This window comes from Erythrolamprus reginae, chromosome 2 (genome assembly GCF_031021105.1).
Source record: "Erythrolamprus reginae isolate rEryReg1 chromosome 2, rEryReg1.hap1, whole genome shotgun sequence".
NCBI lineage: Eukaryota > Metazoa > Chordata > Lepidosauria > Squamata > Dipsadidae > Erythrolamprus > Erythrolamprus reginae.
In genome coordinates this window covers 313,977,527-313,998,258 of record NC_091951.1, presented here as the reverse complement: position 1 = coordinate 313,998,258, position 20,732 = coordinate 313,977,527, and the positions used below count along the sequence as shown (strand labels likewise).

Sequence of the window (20,732 nt, the reverse complement as noted above, 5' to 3'; positions counted from 1 at the left end):
TGATTGGTTTAATAGAAGAAACGAAATTATAAATTGAAATATAATAATAATAATACTTTCATTCCTTTTTTTTGATATAACAAATTAAAAAAAGGTCTATGTATAGTAATTTTTCAGGAAGATTTGTATGAATTTAAAGAAATTAAATACGAATTTACGAAGGCGGTTAAGAAAATAAAAATAATGAAAAATATATGGACAACCAAAAAGAAAAAATAGTGGATACCGATGAGGACATACTTCACCAGAAAATAATTTGAAAATATAAGATGACTTATAACTTTCCCTCTTACAAGGGAATTTAAATTTAAGTAATATATAATATGTTTATTGTTATTGTTATTATTGTTAAGTGTATTTAAATAAGTAAATAACTATATTGCAAGGACTATCATCTTTTTTGTTATTGTTGTTTGTTGGTATGTTTTAGTTTTTTGTTTCTGTTTCAATTTATGAATTATCTTATATTTTTGTAAATTTGTATATATGTGTTTTTTAAAAATTAATAAAAATTTATATTAAAATAAAGGGAAGAGGCAAAATAAAAAAAATAAAAAAAATAAAGTTTATTTAAAAAATATTTATTAAAGGCAGACGAAAGTTTGGCGATGACATATGACGTCATTGGGTGGGAAAAACCGTGGTATAGGGAAAAAACCCGCAAAGTGTTTTTTAATTAATATTTTTGAAAAACCGTGGTATAGACTTTTTGCGAAGTTCGAACCCGTGAAAATCGAGGGAACACTGTATAATTATGCACATATACACGATCCATTCAGTATTCTTCTAGCAATGGATATACCTGTTTATTGGCTTGCTTCTTTCTGAATTCATTATTAATTTATTTTATTTATTTAGATTTGTATGCCGCCCCTCTCCGCAGCTGGGCTCTAAATATGAAATAATGAAAAGGGAACCTAGAGCTTTTAAACGTATCTCTGCAAATTTACCATGAGGGAGAAGAAAACAGTTGTCCTGCCAAGAGAATATTCTGGCAGTCATCTTGATCAGTGTTTTATCTTTTTGTGAGCCTATAAAGAAACACTTTCAAAACTATATGGACTGTGCTTACTTTTGCAGCCACTAGCCCAGTTAATGAAGTGCTCTCATCTTATGAAGTGGGACAATTGAAAAAAACATTTTTTTTAAATTTCTCAGTGGAGGAAAATCCAATCCACTACAGAACATTTTTTTTTTCAAAAGGAACTTTGCAATCTTGCCAATTGCTGTCCATGAATTTGGGCAGAAGATAAGTGTTAGAATATTTAGTAGGTTGTTGGAAGCAATATGCTGACATTGAAAACCACCCAGAACATGCTTTAAAGCACTATGGGGCAATATATAAGTCTGAGTGCTATTGCTATTAAAAATAGAAAAAAGTAAATTATATTTCAGCTCTGAACCAGAATGGGGTGGCTAGAAATATTGGTAATAAAGAAAACATAAATAATAAAATAAAGCTCGTACTTTTCAAACTGTTCAAAGTACATTTTTTCTTTGCTTATATACTCATTAAAAATGAAATTGTTTTTAAAAGTTTAATATAACAGGGTGATTCTGCAGCTTGATATTAATCTTTCTTCTGTGATGTGATCCAGATTGTTATTAGCAATTATGTTGCATACTATTTTCAACATATAATAAAACATTGGGAACATAAAGCATCATAATTCATATTATGTATATAAATTCTACTGCAGAACTATCTCATGCACTTTATTTCGATTCAAACATGCTTTACAATCATTTATAACCATTTCTTTATCATCTCATTTTATATAAATACTTAATTTTAGCATTACTTTTTAATATATCGTATTTTTGGAGTATAAGACGCACCGGAGTATAAGACGCACCTTAGTTTTTGGGGAGGAAAATAGAGAGGGGGAATCTGTCTACCAGGTATTCATCTGGCTAGCGCCCTTAGACTGGTCAGCTTCAGCACATTATTTTATCCCCTGATTAGGGCTTTAAAAAAAAACCTTTTTCAGAGCTAGTAGCAATGAAAAAAAGCCTGCAAGATGGTAAAAGCCAGGAAGTTCATTAGAGCCTTGTTAGGGATCCAAAAAAACCTTCAAAAAAGTTATATAAAGCATTTGAGATACACCCAAATTTTCAGCCTCTCGGGTGGTGGGGGGGTGCATCTTATACAGTGGTACCTCTACCCAAGAACGCCTCTACTTACAAACTTTTCTAGATAAGAAATGGGTGTTCAACATTTTTTTGTCTCTTCTCAAGAACCATTTTCCACTTACAAACCCAAGTCTCCAAAACTGTAACCGGAAAATGCAGGGAGAAGCCTCCGTGGGGCCTCTCTAGGAATCGTCTGGGAGGAAACAGGACCGGAAAGGTAGGGAGAAGCTTCCATGGGGCCTTTCCAGAAATCTTCCGGGAGGAAACAGGGCCGGAAAAGGTAGGGAGAAGCCTCCATGGGTCCTCTCTAGGAATCTCCTGGGAGGAAACAGGGCCAGAAAAGGCGAGGAGAAGTCTCTGTGGAGCTTCTCTAGGAATCTCCCGGGAGGAAACAGGGCCGGAAAAGGTGGGGAAAAGCCTCCATGGGGCCTCTCCAGGAATCTCCTCAATCACAGGCATTACTTTACATTGATTCCTATGGGAAAAATTGCTTTTTCTTAAAAACTTTTCTATTTAAGAACCTGGTCATGGAACGAATTAAGTTCGTAAGTAGAGGTACCACTGTACTCTGAAAAATACAATAACTCTTTCAAATCTACATTGATAGAGTCAAGAGTGAACCAAGTGGACTCTTATTACAGATGTTGCCCATCTGTGATGTGGTATGTTTTAGTGTTATTTTTCTCAACTTTGACAACTTTAAGATCCATGGACTTCAACTCCCAGAATTCCCTAGTCAGCATTAAGTCAACATATATTCACGTCACCAAGAGTGAGAAATAATGCTTTAGGGAATCACAGCATTTTAATATAACTGTAGAATAAATCTCAGTTAATGACTATGTTTTGTTCTGAGACAAAATATACTTCAGGCTGTCATTCTATTGCTGTATAAAAATGCAATGGATTCAATGCATATTGTTTATTTATATATTTACGTTCTAGTGGTACTTCTTTTCCATGATTAAAATTAAAACAGGATGGGCCGGTAGTTTTCTGTTTTCTAGATACTTTTATAAAATTCTTAATTCATCCAGATCTTAGAGTAAAGAAAGCACCAAACATCACAGTACAAAATCAGCATTAGAAATCTCTAAGCTAAGAAGATTCAGAGCCATATCAGAATTCTATGCCACGGGAGGATTAGGGGCTGCTACAGGCAGGCATTACAGATTGTGGGTGCTCATCCAGTGAACTTCCATGGCTTTATAAGAAACATAGAAACATAGAAGACTGACGGCAGAAAAAGACCTCATGATCCATCTAGTCTGCCCTTATACTATTTTTTATATTTTATCTTAGGATGGATATATGTTTATCCCAGGCATGTTTAAATTCAGTTACTGTGGATTTACCAACCATGTCTGCTGGAAGTTTGTGTTGGGGATGGATTTTAAAGCAGGACTTCAGCAGGCAGGCACCATAGTGAAAACAAACTTTATTTTATAAACAGAAAAAGTTCATTGAGCCAGCTGCGCTTTATCAAGCAGCTTCTAACAAAAACATGGCTACAAGCACACAAGAAGGTTAGATTAGAATGTGCTCGCTCACATAAGCAAGCGGATATATATATAGGAAACAGAGAAAGATAAGGATTGTGGGAGTGATGTAAGAGGGGGTGTGATCAGAGCAAATAAAGAAACACAGCAACACTTTAACTAAGGAAAGTCTCTGTTGGCTGGCAATTCTCAGTGTGACAGTTTGTTCCAAGGATCTACTACTCTTTCAGTAAAATAATATTTTCTCATGCTGCTTTTGATCTTTCCCCCAACTAACCTCAGATTGTGTCCCCTGGTTCTTGTGTTCACGTTCCTATTAAAAACACTTCCCTCCTGAACCTTATTTAACCCTTTGACATATTTAAATGTTTTGATCATGCCCCCCCCCCTTTTCCTTCTGTCCTCCAGACTATACAGATTGAGTTCATGAAGTCTTTCCTGATACGTTTTATGCTTAAGACCTTCCACCATTCTTGTAGCCCGTCTTTGGACCCGTTCAATTTTGTCAATATCTTTTTGTAGGTGAGGTCTCCAGAACTGAACACAGTATTCCAAATGTGGTCTCACCAGCCCTCTATATAGCGGGATCACAATCTCCCTCTTGCTGCTTGTTATACCTCTAGCTATGCAGCCAAGCATCCTACTTGCTTTTCCTACTGCCCGACCACATTGCTCACTCATTTTGAGACTGTCAGAAATCACTACCCCTAAATCCTTGTCTTCTGAAGTTTTTGCTAACACAGAACTGCCAATACAATACTCAAGCATGGTAGGTGGGGATACTGAAGACATGGAAGTCCACTGGATGCCTTTGGGCCTGTTGCTCTCTTTCAACCAAACTTGCCTCGTAGCAAAACTGTGGGGAAAGAAGGCAGAAAGAGTGCTATAAATTCTACCTTGATTTCCTAAAATGAAAGGGGAAATATAAATCTAACAAAAATTCTGTTTCATTACTGAGGCTACACTATATGACTTCACAAAGGATTTTCACTTAGGATCTTTATAAAAAGAATAGATTAATATGAAAATAACATTGCTATACAAATTCAACATAAATAGTTTAGCTGATTGAAACAGTTTGGGAAACTTTTTTCTTTGTACTGCCCTGCTGTTTGTTTGTTTGCCATCTGCCTTACACAAATGGTGATATTATTCCCAAAGGCATAATTTCCCCATAATTCACTTCCACTAAGAAGTCAGCAAAGAAAACTTACATGAAACTCTGTAATCCACAGTCTGGAACTTGACTCAAATATGTCATCCTGATAAATAATTCAGAGACTTCCATTCGTTGCAGTTTGCACACTATTCTTTAAGATGGCGCCGATGACGGCTGCCTCGGTGAAATGCTCTCAAATAGTTTCTTTCTTTTCTATTATTCTCTGTAATTCTCTACTGATTCATACTCACGAGACCATCTGCTAAGAATTAAGGAATGTTTCTTTAAGGAGCAGCTCTCTGTAACCTCACCCCCACCTGTCTTTACAAACATGGATCACCAAAAGCAAGCGCAGATGGCAGGGACAAAGAGGTAAAAGGGCGGGAATTTTAAATAGACTAAGGAATAAAGGAATTTTTAAAGACCTGCTCACTTGCTAACAAGATGGAATAAATAGTCCTTTTAAACAGATGCAATTCTGATTTTCACAATGCATCTGCCCCATGCTTTATTGAATCCTGGTTAAATGGGGAAATTGATGACAATATCATGCATACACAGGGTTTCAGACACATGAACAGTGCAGTCAGGCAGTAGGGAAAGCAAGTAGAATGCTTGGCTGCATAGCTAGAGGTATAACAAGGAAGAAGACGAAGATTTTGATCCCGCTGTATAGAGCGTTGGTGAGACCACATTTGGAATACTGTGTTCAGTTCTGGAGACCTCATCTACAAAAAGATATTGATAAAATTGAACGGGTCCAAAGACGGGCTACAAAAATGGTGGAAGGTCTTAAGCATAAAACTTATCAGGAAAGACTTAATGAACTCAATCTGTATAGTCTGGATGACAGAAGGGAAAGGGGGGACATGATCGAAACATTTAAATAAGGTTCAGGAGAGAAGTGTTTTTAATAGGAAAGTGAACACAAGAACAAGGGGGCACAATCTGAGGTTAGTTGGCGGAAAGATTAGAAGTAACATGATAAAATATTATTTTACTGAAAGAGTAGGAGATGCTTGGAAAAATATCCAATAGACGTGGTTGGTAAATCTATAGTAACTGAATTTAAACATGCCTGGGATAAACATATATCCATCCTAAGATAAAATACAAGAAATAGTATAAGGGCAGACTAGATGGATGCTCTCAATCTTCTATGTTTCTATGAAACAGGCGAGGATGCTGTCCCTTCTTTATCTTTTGTGTATTGCCTCTTTCTCTCCCCAAGGAGTAGAGTAGGGTTATGAGGCAATACTTGGGATGTGTTAATCATCACTGTCTCCTCCTTGTTGTTAATTCTCCCTTCCAATCCATATGATTGGATTGCTTATTTGTACCTGGACTATCATTAAGTGTTGTACCTTGTGATTCTCGACAAACTTTTCTTTTATGTACACTGAGAGCATGTGCACCCAGACAAATTACTTTTGTGCCCAATCACACTTGGCCTATTCTATTCTATTCTATTCTATTCTTATTACTAATATTATTCTATCGACCAGATATTCACCTACAGGTTTGTCCAGTTGCCTCTTGAAAAAGCACCTTTGGGTTAAAAATCAAGTAAATGTTGCGCTTTCATCTGAACTCTGCCTTTATTTGATTGATAGTCAAATAAATGGATGGATCAAGAAGAGTCTATGTTTACAGATAATAAATTGAGGACACAATTCTTTGTGGTGGTGAGGAAGCAGAAATGATCTACTGTCGAGATGCATAAAGCTGTTGTGTTTAAGAAGCAATAGTGAGAAATACAAAAATATATTTTGGAGGACGCCAATTATTATCAAATCAAAGCACTTGGAGAAAATATTAGAATTCATACCAGTTTGTATGGATTTCATAGAAAAACCTCCTCTGGGGAAAAATACTTATATGGAGCATACTTATAAGCTTATTCAAGTTTCTCAAGCAAAATGTATCTATTTAATGTGAATTACAGAGTGAAAGTAACAGCTTTCAATTCTCTGGATCACAACTCAAAACATTCTGGTAGTCTAAATACATATAGTTATGGGACGGACATCAGGTAGAAGCAGATGAAAGTACGATATCATACCATCTTTATAAGATAAACTTTTTGTACGTTGTTTTTATCAATGTATTCCCCTATATACCATGCAGAATGTTTTTCTATAAAGTGGGAAACATTATCAAAATTAATAAACTTATATTAAAAAATAAATCTTCTGGAACACTATGGAGAAAAGCTCCTATTAGTGTGAAATAATAATGATCTTGCAACATGAAATTAATCATTTTGAAATACACTGCACATTAGGAGGACTTGCAACAAGCACTTGTTGGAAAATATAACTCAAAATATGGTTCTTTAGAGTAATTGTAGTTCTTTCACCACCATTGCTTAAAATAAAATGTCAGTGCGAGACACACAAAATGCTAGGCACACATAAAACAATACAGATCTGCTCAAGAAGCCATTTTTAGGATTTGGAATTATACCTTGTCTTCATGAAGTCTACAGAGAGGGGCGGCATACAAATTTAATAAATAAAATAAATAAATAAATTTAAAGTTTAAGTTTCAAGTTTTATTGGATTTATATGCCGCCCCTCTCCGAAAACTCAACAGGGAAAAAAAGTGATCAACTGAACTATTTTGCTAAATGTTAGATATTCTGCCCGCGTGTTTCAACCGCCCGTAATTAGAGGGTAATTAGTCCAGGAAGACACACACCACACGATAAAAGGAAAACCCAAAAGTTTCTATAAACAGAAAAACAGAAACAGCTCCCTTTTTAAATGTCAAAGGGATTTTCTGGTACACACACGGCACAGGTTAAATGCAATGCAATTGCTCACCCAATAACTGGGAAATTGAGTCCAATTCTAAAGTCCAGAGAGTCCACACACAATCTTGAACAGCACAAAAACCACGATCTTGACGAAACAATGAATCAGATAAACTGCCATGAGGCTAAAACACCAGATTGCTCTTTTATCTGTAGCACTAATTACAGCAGCCCCACCCAACCACAGGTGGCCTCATTTTCTCTTGTAATAATCCTTCAGTTGTTGTCTCCTATGCATCACTCTACACATTCGTGGATGTGTCATTAATTCTTGTTCAGAATCCAAGGATGTTAAAGATGATTGATCTCCTCCTGGGCTGTCTGCCAAACTCCCCTCTTCCCTGTCACTCACGCTGCCTTGGTCAGAGGATGCTTCATCGGCAGATTTCATTGGGAGCAAAACAGGCCTGCGGCATGTGGATGTTTCCCCCACATCCACCTGCACATTCCTTGAGGCAGGAGCTGGGCCAGAGCTAACCACAACAGTTAGATATAGAAATTGCTCAATTTTACCACAGAAGTTCAATGTGGTAATTTGTATCAGCTGAAATTACCAAATAGACATGCTCACATGTGCTGAGATGAAATAACCTATTTCAGCTTGGATGGAAGATTTGAACTACAAGCAACGTGCTGGATTTTCTAAATATCCCATGTGGCCCAAGAACTACAGAGACCAAAAATAATTATATGAGTTTCTATTGTGCCAACATCTAGTTGACGTCTTTCAACTGTTGCCCACTTCTGAAACAAAATTTTGTGATACCAAACAATAATATTAAATATTTACTGACCCCTCGCATCCTGGACACAAATTGTTTCAACTCCTACCCTCAAAACGTCGCTACAGAGTACTGCACACCAAGAAAACTAGACACAAGAACAGTTTTTTCCCGAACGCCATCACTCTACTAAACAAATAATTCCCTCAAAACTGTCAGACTTTCTACTAAATCTGCACTTCTATTCTACTAGTTTTTCTCATCATTCCTATCACCCATTTCCTCCCATGTTGACTGTATGACTGTAACTTGTTGCGTATATCCTAAGATTTTTATTAATATTGCTTCTTCATTGCTTATTGAAGAACATTAAGTGTTGTATCACATGATTCTTGACAAATGTATATTTTATTTTATGTACGTTGAGAGCATATGCACCAAGACAAATTCCTTGTGTGTCCAATCACACTTGACCAATAAAAATTCTATTCTATTCTATTCTATTCTGAAGTTGAACACATTTCAATATGAGCACATTCAAGCATTTTTATGAATCCTGTAAGGACTTCCAGTTTGCCTGTTGTGCTGTTTATTGCACTCTGAAGGCTTCAGGGAAGCTTCCTGAAGCCCCAGAGTGTAAAAAAAAGCCCAACGGACAAACCGGAAGTTCGGAAAATGGACTTCTGGATTGCCCATTTATCCCTTTTGCAGAGGTGGGCAGCAGGCAGGATGGGGTGGAACGCAGTTCCACCTGCGGAAATGAAGATGCGTAGGCAGCTCCAGCTGATTGGCAGCTATCACTTCCTGGATTACTGGTCTGGGCTCGCCTCTCCTTTTTTTCCCTGCTGCTGCTGCATCTGTGCTCCTTGCTTTTTTCCCCTTTTTCCTCCTTCCTGGCCTCGGACGAGCTTCCCTCTCTCTTGGCCGGCTCTCCTCCAGCGCCACATGGTCACCTCCCGCCTGAGGTGCAAGCAGAAGGCGTGGATGGAAGCGGCGCTGGCAGCATTTATGCTTCCGGTAGCACCCATTTGCCTAGCTACCCAGCCTGAGCTGGGGGGCGACCCAAGAAGGACAGCGCGGGAAACACGAAGAAAATTGTCACCCTAGTGAGCGACACTGGTAAGGTTGTAAGTTGAGGACTTAACAGTTCACTTGAATTATGATGATCGTTCAAGCCACTCCCACCTGATCACATGGATGACAAGTCACTCCTACCAAGTCACATGACCATTAAGCCACACCCACAAAATAAGCCACACTCAGTGTGGCAGTAAAAATTTTGGCTGCCCATTACTGCCTTTTTGTCATTGTCCCAAGATTCAGTGAGGCCTGTGCGCAGAACTGGGGGTGCACATGCGTGAAGGGAGGGAATAGATGTGCACACACACAACTACATGCACACACAACCTTTTGGCACATGAACCAAAAAAGGTTCACCATCACTGGCCTATGGTTTGCTACTGTATATACACAACATGGATGCACAAGAGCACTACCAAGGCAAATTGGGTGAGCAAATATTCCAAACCTTAAAAGTAGGTCGCTTTCATACTTGCTTCTTTTTTGTTTCTGAATTTGGTTGGGTGGAGGGAGATGCATCAAACTTTCATATCTTTAAAAATAGGTGGTATATTTCATATCTTCCCTTATCTAGATGGTATACTTCATATCTTCCCTTATCTAGGTGGTATACAGTGATCCCTCGGTTAGCGCGGGGGTTACGTTCCAAGACCTCCCGCGCTAACCGATTTCCGCGTTATACTGGATGCGGAAGTAAAAACACCATCTGCGCATGTGCGCCATTTTTTTCATGGCCGCACATGCGCAGATGGTGGAGTTTGCGTGTGGGCGGCGGGGAAGACCAAGGGAAGGTTCCTTCAGCCGCCCAACAGCTGATCTGCTCCGCAGCGCGGAAGCAGCGAGGACATGGCCCCAGCGCCGGACTCCGTTGCCGAACGCCGAAACCGGAAGGGGCGAGGTGGGGGGGGGAGAACGGGAGGCTCAGCATTCCGTCAGTCGCAGCGCTGGCTGTCAACTTTTCTTTTTAGCACTGGGGAGGCAAGTCAGCTCCTGCCCAGTTTTAAAAAGAAAAGTTGACAGCCAGCGCTGCGGCTGACGGAATGCTGAGCTTCCCGTTCTCTCTCCGCCCCCTCGCCCCTTCGCCCCCCTTTGTTCCTAGGAGAAGTGCTGGTGAGGAGCAGAAGGTCTGTCTTGCCTCAATCCCCAGCACTTCTCCTAGGAACACAGGGAGGCGAAGGGGCGAGGGGGGGGGAGAGAAAACGGGAGGCTCAGCATTCCGTCAGTCGCAGCGCTGGCTGTCAACTTTTCTTTTTAGCACTGGGGAGGCAAGTCAGCTCCTGCCCAGTTTTAAAAAGAAAAGTTGACAGCCAGCGATTGTTCCGCTGCCGCCAGCATGGCCTGGCTGGCAGCGGAAGATGTAACGGAGCCCACGGGGGATTCGCCTTCCTCCCACCCGCAGCCGAGACTGATCGTGGGCTCCTTCGCAACCTCGGAGAGCTTCCAGGGCATGAAAGCTCACGAAAACCAGGAAGCTCTCCGAGGTTGCGAAGGAGCCCACGATCAGTCGGCTGCGGGCGGGAGGAAAGCGAATGCCACGGGGCTGGGCTCGGCTCCCCCCTCGGCTCCCCCCCTTACCAGCCCCGCCGCGGAAGGCTCCATTCTGTTCCCTGCCGGCCCGATTGAGCGGCCGGCGGTCTCCATTCAGGGAACAGAATGGAGCCTTCCGCGGCGGGGCTGGTAAGGGGGGGAGCCGAGGGGGGAGCCGAGCCCAGCCCCGTGGCATTCGCTTTCCTCCCGCCCGCAGTTGACGTCCACCCCCTCCTCGGTGTCCCCGGCACCCAGCGTCCCCACGCCGCCTCCACCTCCCGGTAATGCGCCCGACCTCTGCCTCTCTCTTTCTCTCTCATATACCACGCCGGCAACAGGGAGAGAAAGAGAGAGAGAACTAGCGTGGACTTATTTTTTGTTTTTTAATATTTTATTTTTTTAATTAATATTTTTTGAAAAACCGCGTTGCAGCGTTTCGCGCTAATCGAGACCGTGCTAATCGAGGGATCACTGTATTTCATATCTTCCCTTATCTAGGTGGTATATTTCCTATCTTCCCTTATCTAGGTGGTATATTTCATATCTTCCCTTATCTAGATGGTATACTTCATATCTTCCCTTATCTAGGTGGTATACTTCATATCTTCCCTTATTTAGATGGTATATTTCATATCTTCCCTATAGCAGAAGATTCAAAGATTTATTTCAATATATATATATTGAAGCATAACTTACGATTGTTACAAGCGTCGGACTGATTTGTACTGGAAGAAGGATGATGGGGTGGTCCTATCCATTTTGAGAGATCAGGAGTGGATGTTTGTTGACAAGAAATATCCACATTGAAGTTGGCCTGATTTTCAGTTCTCCTGGGTAACTCTGGATCTGTCAAATTTACACTACTCTCACAGTCTTGGTAAGCTAGCGAATTCGATCTGTTGAGGTGGTTTAATGACATCTGTACTAGGGTTTCTTTTATGATGGCCGAATTCTCACCACAAAAACTGTCCAAATGAAGAGGTCCCATTATCTGTACATAAGAATACAAAAGGAAGTCAAAGCAGGCCAATTTTTTTATCATTTCCTGCCACTATAAATTTCCATCCTATATCTTGAAGTAATTAACCAGCTTTGAACAAAAACTTTTTAAAAAAACACTCTGTCTTATTCATCTGTTGCCAAGATGAGAATCAAGAGCAGGGTAGCAAGTTCATGCAATGCACAATTTGTGTGTGGGGGAAATAATTTAATATTTAAACAACTTCTCTTGATGAAGGAAGGGAGAGGGGAAGGGAAGGGAGAGGGCTTGTTTTGGAGTCGTTCTTTTTTCTTCTCCTCTTAAAAAAATATGTGCTATAATTTTCTCCAAGTAAGCACTAGATTAGACTGTTGATACTTTTCTATGTTTTGTCTGCTGTTTAAAAAGAAGCTAATTTTGAGATTATCCTGCTTCTCACATTATGGAAGTAGAATTATCACCTGTAAATGAAAAGGCATGATACTTAAATTACAGCCCATAAACTACAAAAACTCTAAAACAACTTCATTTCACTGGCTGACACTACTTATGGATATAGAAATCCTAATAATTGTAAGTGACACCCCTCACTTCCCACTGCATATTATAGAGGAGACCTCAAAGGCATATTCATGAACTGGGAGAGCCAATAGTAGCAATGTCAGCCAATGTGTAGACATAGCAACTAAATCAGCCAATGGGAACTAAACACATCTGAGTCTGTGCAGAGAATTGAAACTGAAGCTAGAAGGCTGGGCGTGGCTCAGCCCACACTGTGCTCTCTTTCCTGAAATGAAACTAACTGTGTATTTACTTGTAGCTTTCTTCTTTGAAGAAAGAATCTCTTTGTGGTATTGTACATATATTATTATGTTTATAAATAAATTAATAAATCCAGTTTAATCAGTTCTCTGTGTGTGCTTCTGGTTTTGATTTATGCAACAAACTCGGATACATTCAGGGTGAGGACTTCATGCATTTCTCTATTACTCTAACTAGAATATCCTTGCTTCCCCTCTGTGGTGCTCCACAGCCAACAGCTGCCTACCCACCTTTTCAATTCCTAGATCATCCTAATTACCCTGACTTGTCCATCAGAATGATGCAAAGGCTTTTCAGTGATAATGCCTAGAGTTTGGCACTTCTAGTAAAAAGTAGTATGAATATTAGAAGTTTAAAGCAATCAGCACAGGTGATTAAAGTCATCACAAATTATTAATCTTCCCATCAATGTTTCTCTCTTTTTTGAATTACATAGTGATTCAGATCTTAACTCAGCCATAAACTCAATGGGTTCTTTACTACTTCTCAATCTCGTGTGTTAGCTCATTAAACTGGATAACCTCAGGTGGGGCTTGAGACAAACCCATCACCAGTGAAGGGCTCACTTACCTTTTCCTACCAGTACCAGAATCCCGAGGCTGGCGCAGGTGTGCACACATCCGACATGTGTGTGCATGCCCCCACATGAGACTTCACTTCTGGGCATGCGCCCAAAGCGAAATCTCGCACAAAGACACTCGCACAACTGAGATTTTGGCAATTTTCGCCTTTTTTTTTTTGCTTCTGCGCATGCAAAAATTGCCAAAATCTCACCTGCACGAGTGTCCTCACGTGAGATTTCACTTCAGGTACATTCGCAGAAGCAAAATCTCACATGGGGGTGCACGCACATGTGTCGGGCGCATGCACGCCCACACCAGCATCTGGAGCCCACTAGAATTCCTACCGGATTGCCTATCGCATTCATACTGAAGGAAAAATCCATTGTGTATAAAATAATTTAAGTTTTATTTTAAGAATATCAGTACAGTGATACCTTGTCTTACAAACTTAATTGGTTCTGGGACAAGGTTCTTAAGGTAAAAAGTTTGTAAGACGAAACAATGTTTCCCATAGGAATCAATGGAAAAGCGATTAATGCGTGCTAGCCCAAAATTCACCCCTTTTGACAGCCGAAACGCCTGTTTTTGTGCTGCTGGGATTCCCCTTAGGCTCCCCTCTTTGGGAAACCCCACCTCCGGACTTCCGTTGCCAGCGAAGCGCCCATTTTTGTGCTGTTGGGATTCCCCTGCAGCATCACAAAACACAGAAGTCCAGAGGTGGGGTTTCTCATGGAGGGGAGCCTCAGGGGAATCCCAGCAGCGCAAAAATGGGTGCTTCGCTGGCAATGGAAGTCCAGAGGCGGGGCATCCCAGCTGCGGCGGTGGGTTTGTAAGGTGAAAATAGTTTGTAAGAAGAGGCAAAAAAATCGTAAACCCGGGTTTGTCTCTCAAAAAGTTTGTATGGTGAGGCGTTTGTAAGACGAGCTATCACTGTATTTGCTGTCTGTAGTTTCTGTCTTTAACAAGATTAGGATTTCCTGTTTTTCCTTATCTTGTGACTGTCATTTTGGGATCTGTTTTTAACAAGATAAATGTTTGCTGTTTAACAAGATAAATGTTTGCTGTTTACCCAATAAACCATATAAGGTGCTATTCATCTCCGGGAGAGGGAGGCAGGATGTGGACCATATTTGGGCAAGGAATTCTGTGTACCCCTATGATAAGTTGAGGAATTCTATGTACCTTTGTGATTTGTAAAACCTATATAACCTGCTCTTTAGCTTCTGTACAAGTGTCTCTTCCCTTGTGAAGAGTACCCGCTTTGCAAACCGTTTTTGGTATACCCAGAGAGAATAAACATTTCTGTTCTCTTTGTCCAAATGTCTCGTGTGAACTTTTTCATAAAATTTCAGCGCACAATACCATGTGGGGGCCATTACCGCCCATAAAGTTGAATAATGTTTGGAAATGTTGCATACCTCGTTATTTTTCGATGAGATGACCGCTGGCAGATTGCTTTGATGGTTGTGTTTCCAGCGCTGCAGAATGCTTTGCTGCAACCGGACAGTTTCCCGTTCCTTCTCCACCATCCTTTGACTCTCTTGGAGTCGTTCGAGGTTCTGTTGGTAATCTTGAAACTGACCATCCAGCTCTTCGCGGTTTTTGCAAAGCAGTTCTTCTTGGCTACAGCACTCTTTCTGCTTCTCCAGCAACCTGCTCTCCCTTGTCTCAAGCGCCTGTTGCTGCTGCTCGCACTCCCGGTGCCATCGCTGCTGCTCTTGCTGAAACTGCTGCTGGAGTTTATGAATATTTGCGAATTCTTCTTTTAAGTTCCTGTGTTTTTCTTGTTCGGGAAAGAAAGTGCTCCGTGGGCTGTGGCTCAAGCCTGACCTTTCATGTTCCTGAAGAAGCAACTTGTTGATCTCAATGTGAGTGTCCTGGATAGTCAACGCTGCCTTTTCATCAAAACAAAACGCAGTAACAAGTTCTATCAGATGTTCCATTCATTTCATAAAATGTCAACGTTTAATGCATAATAGCTATAAAAAGAAAAATTCCACATGCAAGCCTAAGACGATGTTTGTTGTTTTATTCATTTAACATACTGTTTCCATTTTCAGATAATAACATGTGTTCATTTTCTGCACTAATCCTATGATTAACGTTATAGCTTTTGGCTCACACTACCTTACAATTTACAAATTCTGGCTTATCTGGAAATAAGATATTCTTAAGCGAGATAGGAAGTGCTTTGAACAGAGGTCTCAAATATATATATATGTTACATGTTTTTTTGCTGAATTTGAAAATTAAAATTATAATTAAAATTAAAATTATATGACGGTCTTGGCATACCTGTACCCGTGAAAATCTACAAAAACACACACACACACACACACACATATATATATATATATACATATATATATATATACATACATACATACATACATCATACATACATACATACATACATACATACGGTACATACATCCCAGCCATAATCTCAGAATCTCCTCCACCTTTTAAAATAAATAGTTAAGTTTGGAATCACATTATTTGAAGGACACTTGCACTCATATGCCCTTGCCTGAGTTCTAAGATCAGGACATTAACACTTGGACAATCTAGTTAAAATTATGAGAACTGTCAATTCCAGACATATGAACCTTTCTAAATATCTTCATTCAGAGCTACACATAGAGAATGACTGCTGTCATTCAAATGAACTCTAAAAATGTTTTATTCACCAAATCACAATTCAATAAGGCCCTCATCACCTCCCGTCTTGATTATTGCAATGCGCTCTACATGGGGCTGCCCTTGAAGAGTGTTCAGAGATGGCAAATAATCCAGAATGCAGCCTCCGCGAGCTGCACTGGCTACCAATTAGTCTCCGGCCACAATTCAAGGTGTTAGTTATCACCGATAAAGCCCTACATGGCTTAGGGCCAGACTATCTATGGGACCATCTCCTGATGCATACTTCCCAGAGACCAATAAGATCACACAGGCTTGGCCTCCTCCAGGTTCCATCAACTAAGCAACGCAGGTTAATTAATTAAGAATAAATAAAAATAAAAATAAAAATAAAAATAAAAATAAAAATAAAAATAAAAATAAAAATAAAAATAAAAATAAAATAAATAAAATAAAATAAAATAAAATAAATTATTTTTCCCTCAAATATGGTATCCAAGAGCAAAGACAACACAGAAAGACAAACTCCTAACTAACCCACTGTACAGTAAGTTTCCAACTCTTTATAGCTAATGAACAATTTTTTGCAACATTTTTTCAAATGTTCAGAGAAGATTTTTGTAAAGAGATGTCTGAACTGGTAACAGTTCTTTGACAACAAGGAAAGCTATGAGCTGTTTAAAATGTACAATTTTTTTAAACAATCCATTCAATTCACAAAGCAGTAATCACCTGAATGCTGTATAAGAGCCGTGTTAAATTCTGGATAGTCTGCACAACCTAAGGAAGAAAGGAAACACTGAGGATGAGAAAGGAATTAAAAACGTAATAAACTTAGAGTAGGGAATATTAATAGATCACTGTAAGAGAAACCATCCTTACCTCAGTTTGGGGAGAAGCAGAAAAGCAGGCATTTTCTTCCTACAAACATATAATTATGTTAGATTATTTATGGAGCTGTACTGCCATCTTCTGGTCTGTCTAGGAAATTGTCTAAAACTTTTGCTATATATGCCTAAGATGTTAAGCAACTATTTAATGGCAGCTTGGAGGGAAAGAAATCATAGACTAGGTAAAGAGAAAGTCCAGACAAAAAAAAGAGAATAGGAAAAGGGCTAAATTCACGGCTAGATAATGCAGTTCAAGGTGCATATGAAAGTACAGTACCTGGTCTAGTATATCCATTTCTGCGACATTGTTTTCATTGTGCATGTCAGAATAACAAGTTTCTTTCTCTACCTTCAGTTCTGTACCTAGAGATTAAGGTCAAAAGAAAAAATATGACTCAGAATTGCAAAAATAAATTCATTTCTCTCTTTAATTATGTTGGATTCAACATATTATTTGTAGCATTCCACTCACTTAGCTTTCTTTTTCTTTTCCCTTTGCTTACTTAGCTTCTTTTTCAGAAATCTCAAAAATTTCTTTACTGCTATTCAGTTTTTCATAGATTTCTTTGTACCATTAAGAATGTTTAATATTTGGTGATATTATTGGGTTTATTTTTTCCCCTTTGACTACGCTACTGTAATAATTTTTCAAATGTTTTAAGGGTATTTTATTAATTGGTCGCACGAATTCCAGCGACCGATTAGGTCCCACAGAGTTGGCCTTCTCCGGGTCCCGTCGACCAAACAATGTCGTCTGGCGGGTCCCGGGGAAGCGCCTTCTCTGTGGCGGCCCCAACTCTCTGGAACCAGCTCCCTCCGGAGATTAGAACTGCCCCACCCTCCTTGCCTTTCGTAAACTCCTTAAAACCCATCTCTGACGTCAGGCATGGGGGAATTGAGGCACACTCCCCCCCCGAGCCTATACAATTTATGTATGGTATGTTTGTGTGTATGTCTGTTTTAATAATGGGGTTTTTAAAAGTTTTTTAAATTTATTAGATTTGTTATGAATTGTTTCATTGTATGCTGTGAGCCGCCCCGAGTCTATGGAGAGGGGCGGCATACATATCTAATAAATAAATAAATAAATAAAATAAATAAATAATAGGTGTTAACTATTTGTAAAGGGTATTGATTATATATGAAAATTGATATGGAAGCAATTGGGAGAGATTTGAAACATTTCAGCCTATTCAATGTGAGATACTAGAATTTGGATTCAATGGGGTCTTAGCTAATAGTATATTTCTATAGCATTAAAAAATTGGGCAGCTATTTTTATTCAGATGTCAAAAGTGAAAGTGGTAGCATTGTATTCTATAACTTCCTGAAATTGATTTATTGTAAAACAATTTGATGTTGTTGTGATAATTTTTATTGTACTGTGATTGGAGAGAAAAAAATAAAAAAAAATTCTTTGCTCCCCCAAAAAAGAATATTTAATAAAATGTTGAGTGTAGTCACCAAGAATAAGCATATATATGCAGTTGGCACTGGTGGAACTCCTTTCTACCAGAACTTTTATTTTAACTGGTACTACAGAATTATCAATCATCATTTTAGATGTGTGGAAGGTCTAAATTTTGAAGACCTACTTCATCTTGGTTTCAACATTTTTACGGTTAGCGCTTCCATGCTCATGTTACAAATCAAACCAAGTATAGCTCTGTTCTACTTTTTTACCAATGGAGTGTTGCTATAATGAAGAAATGCAAGTGCCCTTTTTGTAACAGAAAAATAAATGCAATATCAAGGCCAGATTTTTTTTCCAAGTAATCTCCAAACATTCAAATAAACATGGCATATAGGCCATTTAAATATGGTCACAGATTAATAGTCCCTAATTTTTTCAATAATAAGAACTGAGTTAATTAAATCCATTCACAGTTTTAGGGCTTCATATTTGCACATATCTGATTGAAACATTTATATCAGGAATGCAAGTACCAGTGACATAACTAATTATTCTAGGAGATATATGCCAGGAATCTCTGAAATTTACACGGGAAGAAACCCGAATATGCCAAGAACTTCATACCTGTACCCGTGAAAATCTACGAAAACATACATATATGTATAATATATTTCCTAGAATATATATTCTATATAATGTAATATTTTGAGTGTCTATGCGACGTTTCGGTGAAATCACATTCACCATCATCAGGCTGAAGTTTTAAGCTTCGTGCTGTTGTAAATATGGAATATATATATGTCACATGTTGTTGTTTTTTAAGCTGGAATTTTTTTAAAATTAAGGGAGACTAGGATGGTCCCATTTCGGCCTTGTTCTGGCCTCATCAGCTAGCCACACCCTTCCTTACTGGGATTTGATCCGGTGGACTCTGCCTTGTAAGGCAGAGAATTAGCAGTTGAGCTATCAAATCAGATCCCTTCCAGTTCTGTACCAGGGAGGGGCTATATGTTTTTTTTATGTCAGATCACCCTGGTATATTTGAAGGAACGTCAAAGCTCCTTTTTGCCTCTAGTGTTCCCTCGATTTTCGCGGGTTCGAACTTCGCGGAAAGTCTATACCATGGTTTTTCAAAAATATTAATTAAAAAATACTTTGCGGGGTTTTTTCCCTATACCACGGTTTTTCCCACCCGATGACGTCATATGTCATTGCCAAGCTCGTCTGCCTTTAATAAATATTTTTTTAAATAAACTTTAATAAATAAACATGGTGAGTAATAATCTGAATGGTTGCTAAGGGAATGAAAAATTGCAATTTAGGGGTTTAAAGTGTTAAGGGAAGGCTTGTGATACTGTTCATAGCCCAAAATAGTGTATTTACTTCCGCATCTCTACTTCGCGGAAATTCAACTTTCGCGGACAGTCTCGGAATGCATCCCCTGCGAAAAGCGAGGATATATATTCATATTTTGAAACAATCGTGGTAAATATATCTAAGCAGTAGGCAATTAAAAATATTAGCTCTTACTAACAATCAGTGAAAGGTTCACAGAGTTCAGTTTCACTAAGATTTGTCAAACATGAGTCACCAACATTCTCCTCCTCTGAGTGGTTTGTGTCTTTCGTTTTCAGTAATGCTACTGTTGTATGAAGGTTTTCAGCTGCAACAAAAGCAAACATTAAGGTATTTATTGTGCGTACAAGATAAACAGTAATTCTTATATAAGAATTTATAATTCTTATATGAGCTTTATAAGCTGCCCTGAGTCCATCAGGAGAGGGCGGCTTCTAAATCTAAATCAATAAATAAAAATATGGCTTATAAGAAAGTAGGAGAAGAAGGAGATTTTTATTGTGGTCAAAGATCAACCCGTAAGTATTAGTCGTATGTATATCATTCATATACATGCAATTGATAGTGATTAACCAATTAGATATAATAGAATACATATAAAATGTCAAAATTCAGCTACACTTAGTAGTGTATTTTAAGTTTTCCAAGCTTTTGGACTCGTGCTGGAGGCCATCCTCAGGGAACTTCTCCATGGAGAGTAATGCAGTACCCAAAGCCCAAATTGATTTTTTCAGCAAAGGCCTAAAGTCACTTACAGGGTTTCCTAGTTAATTAATTTAAATAAGGTTCAGGAGGGAAGTGTTTTTAATAGGAAAGTGAACACAAGAACAAGGGGACACAATCTGAAGTTAGTTGATGGAAAGATCAAAAGCAACGTGAGAAAATATTATTTCACTGAAAGAGTAGTAGATCCTTGGAACAAACTTCCAGCAGACGTGGTTGGTAAATCCACAGTAACTGAATTTAAACATGCCTGGGATAAACATATATCCATTGTAAGATAAAATACAGGAAATAGTATAACGGCAGATTAGATGGACCATGAGGTCTTTTTCTGCCGTCAGTCTTCTATGTTTCTATCTTTTTCAGAATTCCATAAAATAGAGTTTAAAGAAAACCATACTATTTTCTAT

At 38.9% G+C, this 20,732-nt stretch overlaps 1 protein-coding gene across 6 annotated transcripts in view; it reads right to left on the bottom strand.

Moving 5' to 3' along the window:
* The window catches only part of ARHGEF28 (Rho guanine nucleotide exchange factor 28), a 193,591-nt gene that overhangs the window by 14,197 nt on the left and 158,662 nt on the right, over positions 1-20,732 (bottom strand). For 4 of the 6 annotated variants that reach the window (XM_070743150.1, XM_070743153.1, XM_070743152.1 and 1 more), the window contains 6 exons: positions 19,778-19,906; positions 17,107-17,192; positions 16,822-16,860; positions 16,672-16,719; positions 14,718-15,194; positions 11,632-11,926 (listed from right to left, as the gene is read on the bottom strand). In XM_070743150.1, the coding sequence (XP_070599251.1) occupies positions 11,632-11,926; positions 14,718-15,194; positions 16,672-16,719; positions 16,822-16,860; positions 17,107-17,192; positions 19,778-19,906 (1,074 nt within the window). Of the gene's footprint in view, positions 1-4,406; positions 4,489-11,631; positions 11,927-14,717; positions 15,195-16,671; positions 16,720-16,821; positions 16,861-17,106; positions 17,193-19,777; positions 19,907-20,732 lie in introns of those variants that run through there. The other 2 variants (XM_070743154.1, XM_070743151.1) reach the window with 2 other exon arrangements.